At 42.7% G+C, this 11,841-nt stretch overlaps 2 protein-coding genes across 5 annotated transcripts in view; one reads left to right on the top strand and one right to left on the bottom strand.

Annotated features, from left to right (window-relative positions):
* The window catches only part of CPNE3 (copine III), a 49,559-nt gene extending 44,240 nt beyond the window's left edge, over positions 1-5,319 (bottom strand). Inside the window, exons 1-2 of one of the 2 annotated variants that reach the window (XM_011968061.1) lie at positions 5,205-5,319; positions 4,252-4,289 (exon numbers count right to left, since the gene is read on the bottom strand). The gene's annotated coding sequence lies outside the window, so the exon portion shown is untranslated. The remainder of the gene's footprint in view (positions 1-4,251; positions 4,290-5,204) is intronic. The other variant, XM_011968062.1, reaches the window with a different exon arrangement.
* Positions 5,320-11,050: 5,731 nt separating this feature from the next.
* RMDN1 (regulator of microtubule dynamics 1) overlaps positions 11,051-11,841 on the top strand; it is a 35,725-nt gene continuing 34,934 nt past the window's right edge. For all 3 annotated transcript variants that reach the window (XM_011968060.1, XM_011968058.1, XM_011968057.1), the window contains exon 1: positions 11,051-11,316. In XM_011968060.1, the coding sequence (XP_011823450.1) occupies positions 11,188-11,316 (129 nt within the window). In that variant the 5' untranslated portion in view covers positions 11,051-11,187. The remainder of the gene's footprint in view (positions 11,317-11,841) is intronic.

The raw sequence follows: 11,841 nt of genomic DNA, 5'->3' as shown, positions 1-11,841 counted from the left end.
TTTCAAAACAAACAAACAAAAAGCTATATCTGAAAAAAAATGTATCTAGAAACTTCTCCACTGGTTAGATATCTTGGCTCAAAATTGTTATTAAGTGCTCAGATGACTTAAATAAACAAACAAAACACAGGGCCCAGTCTATTAAGTAGATGCAGCACGATAAGGAAGTAAATTTTATTAGCATCCATGAAATCTCACATTAAGCTCTTAGCATCTATCATGACAGTAAAATAAATCAGCTTTTAGCCACACTTTAAAAAGTTTCCAGATTCTTAAACTATCTTGAGCAAAATCTAAATAGTGATACCATTGCTGATGCTTGGACACGTAGAACTGAGGAAAGCAGGAGTTAACATGAAAAGGTTGATATGTTATCACTCTAACTTCAAAAATAAAAAGTAGGTGCAGTTTTACCTTGTCTTTATCATTACAAAGTAAGCAATCAACTAAGGACCCTTCATTAATTTCTCTAGAAAATCCTGATATTGTTCTATTCCATGATTCATAGCTGGCTACAAAGTTTACTTAACATGTGTTTCAGGTTATACCACTTTTCTAGTCCCTTGGTTACTGTATATACATTTTAGAAGTATCACTGATTGTATTTTCAAGCCCATCAAATGAACAGCTCATCATAGGTTCATTTAGTGAGGTATGAATAGAAGTTATTAATAGAAGCAGGGTTGGGCCAGGCATGGTGGCTGATCCTTATAATCCCAGCACTTTGGGAGACTGAGGCAGGCAGATGGCTTGAGCTCAGGAGTTCAACAGCAACCTGGACAACATGGCTAAACCCCGTCTCTACAAAAATACAAAAATTAGCCGGGCATGGTGGGGTGTGCCTGTGGTACCAGTCATTCTGGGGACTGAGGTGGTATTGCTTGAGCCTGGGAGGTGGAGGTTGCAGTGAGCCGAGATCATGCTGCTGCACTCCAACCTGGGTGGCAGAATTAGGCCCCATCTCATATATAAATAAATAAAAATTTTTTTTTAAAAGAAGGGTTATCAGAACTTATTAGCTACATAAGCAGAAAAATTAAAATTAAAATTAAAAAGTTACAAATAAGAAGTTACTAACATCAGTGTCACTAAAATTGGTATACAATCCCCTACTGCTAAATTTGACTGGCTTAAGAAAAAAAGAAGCAGTGGCAACATCTCACTATTGCCTCACTTTATGCAACATGCATCTTGGCAAAGCTGGCTATGAAATACATGTCTACAAAGTGAATCATCTTTTACCCTCAATGAAAATCAGAGCTGCATCCCCTACCTGAAAATCCCAAGTGTTCAGTTGAAAAGTTTTTCATTATAAGGGCTAAGTAAAGCTGCTGGCCAGCTGTGCAGCAGGCAGGCTGGATCTGATATTAAGGCACACCAACCTGCGGAGACTGAAGTCTCCTGGGGTTCTCATTCCCCTCAGAGCACATTAAGAATTTTCCCCCTTCTGGAATTTCCCAGATGTTGAACCAGCCATCAGAACCTCTCACCTGCCCTGGTGTCCACTATGCCCCAACTCTAAATGCATGCTTTCCAAAATTTGACTCCTTTCCTTCTCTTTGTAGGGGAACATGTATATTTAATTGGGCAAGTTGAGCACTTCACAATTTATCACTATGTGCTCCTTTCTAGTTCACGGTGAACAAATCATATAAAAATGCCTTCAGTTTAAAGTAGCAACAACTACAACCACGTGGTTCCCAAGGTTTAAAAGTTTGTATATTGGGCAAAGACGGTTGAGATGTTTATACATTTCCTGATTTCAAGAATATTCATGTCCTGGTTACTTAACACATACATTGTAGCTGTTTTTAATTTTAGGGCAAATCCCTTTATATTTCCCAATCATGAGCAGTTTAATAGTACTATTAATTCATTCAACACTTATTGAACAAATATTATAGATTGCCTACTGTGTGTCAGGCACTGTTCTAAGGTGCTGGAGAGCCAACAATAAACAAAGCAGGCAACCATCCCCATGAGGGAGAGGTGAGTTACACTGCAGGGAGGCAGAAAACAATAAAGACAAGTAAGTAACATGTATAGTATGTTAGGTGGCAGTAAGTGTTACAGGGAACAATAAAGAAGGAGAGCAAGAAGTACTGAAGGTGGGGTGCAATTTTACATATTTTATAAAATTGTTTTGATAATATCATCAGGAAGTATTTGTCTTAGTTTTCACTTCTTTTTAAAAAATTCTGACACATAAACATGAAAATGTGGACAGACAAGTAAGTTCCTCTTTACAGTTGCAGGTACCTCTTTTATCAAGTACTTACTATCACCTTAGTCTAGAGGCATGGTAAACTAAAAGCCAGGGAAGGTGAAATAGCCTGATAACAACGTGTCCAGAAACCACACAGTTGTTCCGGTAATTTTTACAGGAACTAGATATAATATAACCATTTGCAAGAGGACATTTCAAAATTATTTACTAAAATCAGTATGTAGTATTTCCTTCTATTTTTTTTCATGAAGACACTTACTAATATGCTATCCACCTACTTCATATTGGTAAATGTGACCATAATACTGATGAATTTTAATGTCTTTTAAAAAGTTAGGATTGCATACTGCTGTTATATTAAAAGAATAAACAGTCTCTCCAAAAAAACCCCCAATATGATTCCCACTCACAAGTAAGAACAAGAAGGGAAAATATTGGTGGGAAGGAAGCTAGATTGTCGGGTGAAGGTAATGGTGGGAACAGTAAAGGAATGCTCTAGTTAGGACTCCTGCAGGTCATTGAGTACAACCCATAGAAGTGACATTGAGTCTTGCTAAAAGATCCACCTGAAAGATCATGCTTTGGTGAGCAGTGGTGGCATTATGAATCTTTGAAGGTCAAATGACATATAATCATTTTTCACGTCTAACATTTACTTTCTTAGTTTTGCTAACAGGTATACTTTCTAGCATAATAAATCACTGACTAAAGAACATTTGAAAAGGAGAAAAAAAAAAAAAAACTCTAACACTAGTAAGAAAAAAAGTCCAGTGATAGTACCAAAAAACAAAGAGGGCAAAGAAAACTATGGATAAAGCTATTCCAAGAATTGATAAGGCTGGGTGTGGTGGCTCACACCTGTAACCCCAGCACTTTGGGAGGCCAAGGCAGGAGGATCACTTGAGCCCAGGAATTCAGGACCAGCCTGGGCAACATAATAAGACCTTATCTTTATTATAAAATAAATAAATAAGTAAATAAAATAATTGATAGGTGTTGGAGTACAATACGAACTAGGTACCGAAACAGATGATGCAAGGGAAATACTCAGGGCAGCAGTGATATCATCATAAAGAGCATAGAAAATAAAACATTTTAAAAGTATAATAGGTTGCCATAAACTTATGTGAAAATGAAGACCATTGTCTATAAACTGTTCACAGTTACAGATAAAATTAGAAGGGGTGTCTAGTCATTATGCAACCCTTAATGGGAAACACTTCATTTGCTTCTCCCATACTGGAGCCTCCTCTCCCTTCCCATTCTTCAGGGACTAGACCTGAGAGAAGAAATCCTGAAAGAGAACTGCAGACTTCACTGTGGGGTTTGTGCCAGGCACCTTTTGGTCTGTGGGGTCCTAAAATTCAGCTCCCCCTCACATCTAGAGTCTCAAAGTGATCCAGTCCCAGAGTTTGAAATTCTTCAGCCCAGAGTGGGATGTATTTTTCCAATTCATCAGCCAAAAGGAACGGATCTCCTAAAAATTCTCACAAAGGCAAAAAGTGGCCCTGGGTACCACAGATTAATGACTGAGACATCTATTGGTGTCATTATAATTGCCATTATATGTGTCACCTGTTTTCATTCCCTTTCCGTTTCCCATCCTTTGCTGTTTCCCTCTACCTATGTCCTAGGCTTGTATAAGTTGTGTTTGGCTCTGGCTGGCAGCACACACAGAGAGCTAGTTTGCTAACCTTAATTAATGACATCAGGATATATGTGACTATATATAGCTTACCACTAACTATGTGCCAAGCACTTTGCTAAATGTTTTACAAGTAGGATCTAATTTAATTCTCATAGCAACCTTGTGACATTTTATCTCTATTTCACAAATGCAGAAACAGGCCCTAAAAGGTGAAGTATCCTGCCCAGGGTCATACAGCTAACAGCCTTCATAGCCTAGATTTGAAACCTAGGTATCTGGCTTATCCCAAAGAATAACGTTCTTTTACATTAAGCAATAAAGCCTGTGCCATAAAACCATACGAACTTGAATTCCAAACCCCAATGCCACCACTTACCAGTTGTGTAATCCGATGAGTTATTCAACCTGAGTTTCCTGGAGAACGAAACAGAGTAACATCACTTCAATAAGTGCTTGGGAGCGTTAAATAAGCTAACATATAAAAACTGTCTAGCACAGTTGTTGTGGGGCATTGCAATCAATAGTTACAATATTCAATCCCGCCCTTCCCTCTATTTGATTATCCATTATGGAGGCGGCCTCAAAAAGACAACGCTAAGGATATGCAAAAAGTGCAGACGATCATTAAGCGCAACATAAATGGCTGGTCTGCTCGGTCCCAACGGGTTCTGGCCCTGCGCTTCCTCCACAATCCTGGTGTAGGGAACCCAAAACACTAGACAGAAGAAGCTTGAAGCTGGAGGAGAAACGGGAGCTGCTGGACTACTACTCACAACCTCCTTGTTTACTCTGAAATCAGGAGTCACCTCTTCCCACCTCATCTCTGCCAGCTTCTCGGGTGCTCTGAAGCGCGCGCCCCCTGCTCAATTGGGCACTGCCTTCACCACTGACGTGGTGTGGGTACCCTATCCCTCTCCCCGCGTGGTGCTGCAGTGATTTCGGGCCTGTCACCCTTCTCTGGGCCACAAGCCCGACCCTCTCCGCCCAGGGAAGGAGGGCGGATCCCAGCCTATCCCTAGCCCCAGGTGCGCGAGCGCCAGGCCCAGGCGGGGCCTTGCGGCCCAGAGCTGAGCCCCGAGCCCGGGCTCCTCCAGAAGGCGCCGGCGGTGCTTGGGCCCCGCCAGGCCGCGCGACCTAGCTCGGGAGCCCCCCGCGCGACCTGCAGATCCCCGGCTACGGAGCACTTCCAGCACCAAGGCCCGGCGGGACCTGCCGCACGGAGCCTGCGGGCTTAGATTCTCCAGGCCAGGATTTTCCTTTTCCCCCGGGCGGTACCGTTGCTGGGCTGCTGCCTCACCGGCCCAGGAACTGGGAGAGGCCCGCACTCACGTGCGAGTCTTAGAGGTGGAAGTCGAGCGACGGTGGAGAACACGCCAGCAGCGTCCGGAGCGCTGCCGGGACCGCAGGAATTCAAGAGAACCTAGGGCCGGACTGGCAGAGCAAGGGGGCGGGGCGGGGCTGGGAGGGGGCGGGTCCAGTGTGCGCCCAGCCCCGCACAGCCTGCGCGAGGATCCGCCCATCCACAGGGAGCTGACTCTGGGCTGCAGGTCCGCTCCCTGCCAGTAGGCTGGCGCTTCAAGGCTACTCTGAGGGTCAGTCGCTTACTGAAAAGGCAAAGCTGACTTTAAGGTAAGTGGTTTGGTGCACCAAAACAAATTCCTTAAGGATTAAATAATTTAAATATTTGAGAAAATTTATACCATATCTGGACTGAGAAGACTGGGCGCCGTGGCTCACACCTGTAATCCGAACATTTTGGGAGGCAGAGGTGGGAGGATGGCTTGTGCCCAGGAGTTGGAGACCAGCCCAGCCTGGGGCAAAAAAATGAGACCCCCTCCACCGATGCAAAAAGTAAAAAAAAATAGCTGGGCGTGGAGGCACGCGACTGTGGTCCTAGCTACACGTGAGGCTGAGGCAGGAGGATCACGGGCTCAGGCCGCAGTGCGCCATGTTCGTGCCTCTGCACTCCAGCGTAGGTGACAGAGAGACCCTGTCTCAAAAAAGAAAAAAAAAAAAAAGTTACTAAGACAAATTATCAACATGAAAATAGCGAAATACATCTTAGCTCTTAACCATGCTTATATGCTTATTTAGGGCATTCTTAATGTACACACTACCAAGGACATTTTATATCCTTCATTACCTTTAATCCTTATGATTTTGTGATGTATTTGGTACCAGTATCCCCATTTTACAAATGAAAACTGCATTTGAGTAACATGAGATTTGAAAGCTAAATAATTGGCCTACTTTTCTGAAGTCACAGATTGTAAGTAAACTAACTTCAAAGTGCAGGCTGGACTGCTTGCTACTCCATGCTGCCTGCAACTAAACAAAACGCTATGGAAAATATTGATACATGACTGCTCGATAATGTAGAACTTCTTCCCAAGGAAACAGGGACAAAATCAATAAAACACATTAGGAAAAATATTGGTCCCAAACCTGACAGAGTTACTATCTTAAGTTCATTGATTTTTTATTTTTATTTTTTTGAGATGGAGTTTCACTCTTGTTGCCCAAACTGGAATGCAATGGCGCAATCTCAGCTCACCGCAACCTCCGTCTCCCGGGTTCAAGCAATTCTCCTGCCTCAGTCTCCCGGGTAGCTGGGATTACAGGCACCTGCCACCATGCCCAGCTAATTATGTATTTTTAGTAGAGATGGGGTTCTCCATGTTGGTCAGAGGTCTTGAACTCCCAACCTCAGGTGATCCATCCATCTCAGCCTCCCAAAGTGCTGTCATTACAGGCGTGGGCCACCGCGCCTGGCCTCTTAAGTTCATTTAAATTGATAAGAAAAAAAAAATAGAAAAATGGGTGAAGGGTTTTATTTTTTTTAATTACAGAAGAAATGGAAAGGGTATCAAATGAAGAAACATAGACATTCCTAAGTAAAAACTTTACTCTTAATCCAAAAAATGCAAACTAAACATTTAAATTTTATTTATTTTTAAGAAATGGGGTCTCACTATGTTGCCCAGGCTGGTGTCGAACTCCTGAGTTCAAGTGATCTGCCAGTCTTGGTCTCCCAGAGTACTGGGATTACAGGTGTGAGCCACCGTACCTGGCCTGCACATTTTTAAAATCATATCAGTGCCAGTGAGGATTCATTTATTTATTCAGCAAACACATCCTGATTGCCTACTATGTGCATTGTTCTATACTTGTGAGCAAGACAGATAGGAACTTCTATCCTACAGGAGGGTTGAATAATAAGTTAGTTGTTAAAGACAAAATGAGATTTCAGACAGCCAGAGTGCCATGATGAAAGTTAAGGCAAGGTGATGTGTTAGAGGGACTTGAGGATAGTGTGAGCTTATTTAGACTGGGGATCAGAAAAGAGCTCTCTAAGATGGTATTTGACCTGAGATTTGAAAAATAAGAAGCAGCCAGTTATGCAAATATCTGGGGCACAGGAATGATAGCAGGGGCAAAAAGACAAGAACAAACTGCAAGTGCGGAAACAAGGCCTTTGTTGCTGAAGTGTACTGGGGAGGTACTAGAAGTGTTTTTGTTTTTACTAAAGGTTTTTGGCTCTATTTTTGATTCTGCCTTCATATGTAAATGAACGTTCTCAGGCATCACTAATTGGATTGCAAATTTCAAATTTCCCAGAATATATAGTATCCATACCCAACCTTCAAAACTTTTCTTTCCACTAAAATAGGGAAAGAGTGGAGGCAAGGGGATAGTTTTGTACTTTTAGTATCCAAACAGCAATCTATCATTTAAATACATAGTACCATAGCTATTCAATGCATTTATTCATTCTCCTTGAGTCTAAATCCCATTCTACTTTTGTTCTTATTCATTCACCCATTAATTTAACATGTGTTGAATTAGATACCAAGCCTAACAAGGTTCTAGAAATAAAACAACACCTGGTGGAGAGTTAAATGCATGTTAAAATGAATGAGATATTCACAAAATATTCTTTCTCCTATGTATTTTGATCGTCATATTTCTATCTTCACTCTTTCAGTCACATTTTTAATTACCTCATCCTGTCTTATAGCTTTTTTTTTTTTTTGAGACAGGTTCTTGCTGTCACCCAGGCTGGGGACGCAGTGGTGCGAACATGATTCACCACAGCTTCAACCTCTCAGGCTAAAGTGATCCTCCCACCTCAGCCTCCTGAAGTAGCTGGGACCTACAGGCACGAGCCACGGCGTCTGGCTAATTTTTGTACTTTTTGTAGATATGGGGTTTCACCATGTTGCCCAGGCTGGTGTCAAATTCCTGAGCTCAAGAAATCCACTGGCCTCAGTCTCTCAAAGTGCTGGAATTATAGGCATGAGGCACCACGCCCAGAGTTAGTCTCAGAGCTTTGAATTCCATCTGTATTTTCTCTCTCTCTTTGTTTTTTTTGTTTGTTTGTTTTTTGAGATGGAGTCTAGCTCTGTCGCCAGGCTGGAGTGCAGTGGCGTGATCTCGGCTCACTGCAACCTCCGCCTGCTGGGTTCAAGTGATTCTCCTGCCTCAGCCTCCCAAGTAGCTGGGATTACAGGTGCGTGCTACCACACCCAGCTACTTTTTTGTATTTTCAGTAGAGACAGGTTTTCACAGTGTTAGCCAGGATGGTCTCGATTTCCTGACTTCGTGATCCACCTGTCTTGGCCTCCCAAAGTGCTGAAATTACAGGATGAGCCACTGCGCCTGACCTTTTTTTGTATTTTGAGTAGAGACGGGGTTTCACTATGTTGGCCAGGATGGTCTGGATCTCCTCACCTCGTGATCTGCCCGCCTCGGCCTCCCAAAGTGTTGGGATTACAGGCATGAGCCACCGGGCCTGGCCACTTTTCTTTTTTTCTTTCTTTTTTTTTTTTAAGACGGTGTCTCACTCTTTGCCTGGACTGGAGTACAGTGGCGTGATCACCGCTCCCTGCAACCTCGGACGCCTGGGCTCAAATGATCCTCCCAGCTCATCCTCCTGGGTAGCTGGGACTACAGCATGCACCACCACATGCAGCAAATTAAAAAACAAGAAACAAACAAACAAACAGAAACATTTTTTTGTAGAGACAGAGTCTCACTATGTTGCCCAGGCTGGTCTTGAACATCCTGGGCTCAAGCTATTCCCCGGCTTTGGCCTCCTGAAGTGTTGGGATTACAGGTGTGAGCCACTATGCCCAGCCTATATTGTTAAGGTTATCAAACTTCCACACCTTTCCTCTGAAACTCCACGCTCAAACTCTCTATGCTTTACTCGGTTGTTGTATTAGTTATCAGTTGCTCTGTAACAGATAACACCAAATTTAGTGGCTTAAAACAGGAACAATCATTTATTATCTGTCATAGCTTCTGTGGTTTAGGAATTTAGAAGTGGCTTGGCTGGGTGGTTCTGGCTCATCGTCTCTCTTGATGTTGCAGTCAGATTTTGGCCAAGGCTGCAATCATCTGATGGCTTGACAGGGGCCCAAAAGTTCAATTGTGCCAAGGTTGAGAAACCCTGCTTTAAACCAATGGGACTATACATTTAAAAAATACTAATGTCATGAAAGACCAAGGCTGACGATTTAAAGATTTAAAGAAAGTAGAAACATAACAAATGCAAGATGTTATCAAGATTTGATCTTGAATTTAGAAAAAAAAAAATCATTAGCATAAAGGACAGCATTGGGAAGTACACAAATTTTGTATATTAAATAATAGTATTCTGTCAGTTTCAGTTTCCTGAATTTGATAGTTATACTGAGACTAAATAAGGGAATGTCTTGTTTCTAAGACTGAAGAGTCATGATATCTGTAATCTACTCTCAAATAGCCTAACAACAGAAAATACTAGGAATATAATATGTGTATTATAGGTAATATATGTAAAGAAAGGTAAAGCAAATGTGAGAGAAAGTTAACAATGGCTGACTCTAGCTGAAGAATATATGGGAGTTCCTGCAACTTTTCTTAGGATCTAATTTTTTTTTTCAAAGCTGAAAACTTAATTACAAATTCACTCTAGCAGAGATATCAGAAACTTAATTTCAGTGTTATCGTGGTATCCAGTGGCATAAACATTTAGCAATATTGAGGGGGTAGCTACCAGTAGAAATGCGTCAAATAAAAGTGATTCTGTCTTTGGGAAAAAAAGGGTAGGTTTCAGAAATTGGGAAGGAGATCTATATATTTTTAAAGATAGACTTTAAAGACATAATCCTAAAGAAATACAGCTGATTTAATAGGAACCAGTGGAGGTAGCAATCATATAGTAGAAGGAGCACCCGACTCAAGAGTAGAAAGACATGGATTCCTGTCTTATAACATATTCTTGGTTAGGTTAATGCATCTCTTTGAGCTACAGTTTTTTCATTTGTAAACCTGGGATACCAGTTACTTCACAAGGTAGTTTGGTAGATCAATACAATTATGTATTAATTCCCTATACAGTACTAAAAGTACCATAGAAATGCAGCCTAATTTTTTAAAACCATGACTCGCCTCCCTTATTACCCGTAACATTTTTTGTGAAACCTATAGTAGATACTCCATTTGCAGTCTGTGTTTCCACCCACCATCAGGCCTCAAGTAGGATCCAAAACCTCTTCATTTTCCCACAAAAGAATTCCACTTGAGCAAGAAATTTTATTTTACTCTAGTAAAATAAAATACTTTGCTCGAGTAAGTAAAACATCTTATTGAAGAATTTTAGGGGAGACCAGGTTTTTAAAAAAATTTTATTTATTTTATTTTTTAACTACACATGCCCTAGCATTAAAAGGCATCAATATCCTGTCCAGAGGCCTCCTTCCGCTAGTTCTTCCCAAAACGCTTTGCATTTTTTGTTCCTCTTCTCTGGACTCTTTCTTGAATCTACCCCCTTAAGTCGCTCAGTCTCTTCCTTTCCCTTCTTCATGTTAGGCAACTTAATTCTTCCAATTATTTATTTCCAAAAAAAGATTTACTAGTGCCAAGATTCAATGTAATTTTGAAGGCAGCAGATAATTAAAATGACAAGTTTTTTTTCTTGCATACTTGTATTCTTGGGTCTATTTCTGAGCTTTCAGTTCTGTTCTGGCGACTTATCTTTGTGCCCAAACCTTCGGAGAGATGGAGCAGAAACAAGTCAGTGAGCCTAAAGAGAGCGCTCTCACGGCCTCAGTCTGCTGGACGCAGGCGCGGAAGATCCCCTAAGTCCCACCCACTCGGGGTATTTCCCTCCCCCTAAGCCCGTGGTCCGGAAACCATGGGGGCGGAAGAGGTGCTGGATAGGAGGCGGGTGGACGCGGTTCTCTCCGGAAGGGCTATGGCTTCTTTAGCCCCGCCCGCCTCGGTAGCTGCCTGAAGTAGTGCAGGGTCTGCCGGCGAGTTGCAGGTCATGGCCCTGGCCGCTCGACTGTGGCGCTTTCTGCCATTGCGACGTGGAGCCGCCCCGGGGCCTCGGCTCCCTGCGGGGACTTCGGGCAGCCGTGGGCATTGCGGCCGCTGTCGATTCCGTGGCTTCGAGGTACCCCCGCGGTCCTGGCTCCAGCTTCCCACCTCCTACCCAGTGGGTTCCTGCTCTCCCTTAACTTCTTCAGGGTTGGCGGCCCCGCGCTGCGTAAGGTTCTACGGGAATGTGGTGAACCGAGGAAGGAACTCGGGGCCACTGTGCCTGGAGCGCTTGGCCAGGTCCCTTCCATTTTGCAAACCTTCACTATCCTAAGCTGGGGCTGTCAGAGAAGGAGTGGGGTTTGCCCCCACGCGCCCCGGATGCTGCCTCCTACCTGCCCATCCTGTGCGAAACATAGAACAGGACGGGAAAGAACCTTGAGCGCTGTGAAATGATTCTCACTGTAGGCGACGACAGATACAGCAACAGCGCTTGAGGCTACAACTTTCAGACTTTGATAAGTGTGGGGTGTGATTTAAAAAATTCAACAACTCAGAAGCAGAGATTTCATCCTGTTTAGGTTTTTGTTTAAAAATGATTATTTCTGAGTTGCCTGTTTTATCTGCATGACGTCAGTGAAGGATGTCGGCATGTTGTATC

The sequence above is a fragment of the Mandrillus leucophaeus genome, unplaced genomic scaffold, assembly GCF_000951045.1.
Source record: "Mandrillus leucophaeus isolate KB7577 unplaced genomic scaffold, Mleu.le_1.0 Scaffold826, whole genome shotgun sequence".
NCBI classification, from domain to species: domain Eukaryota; kingdom Metazoa; phylum Chordata; class Mammalia; order Primates; family Cercopithecidae; genus Mandrillus; species Mandrillus leucophaeus.
This window is presented reverse-complemented; position numbering and strand designations above follow the sequence as displayed.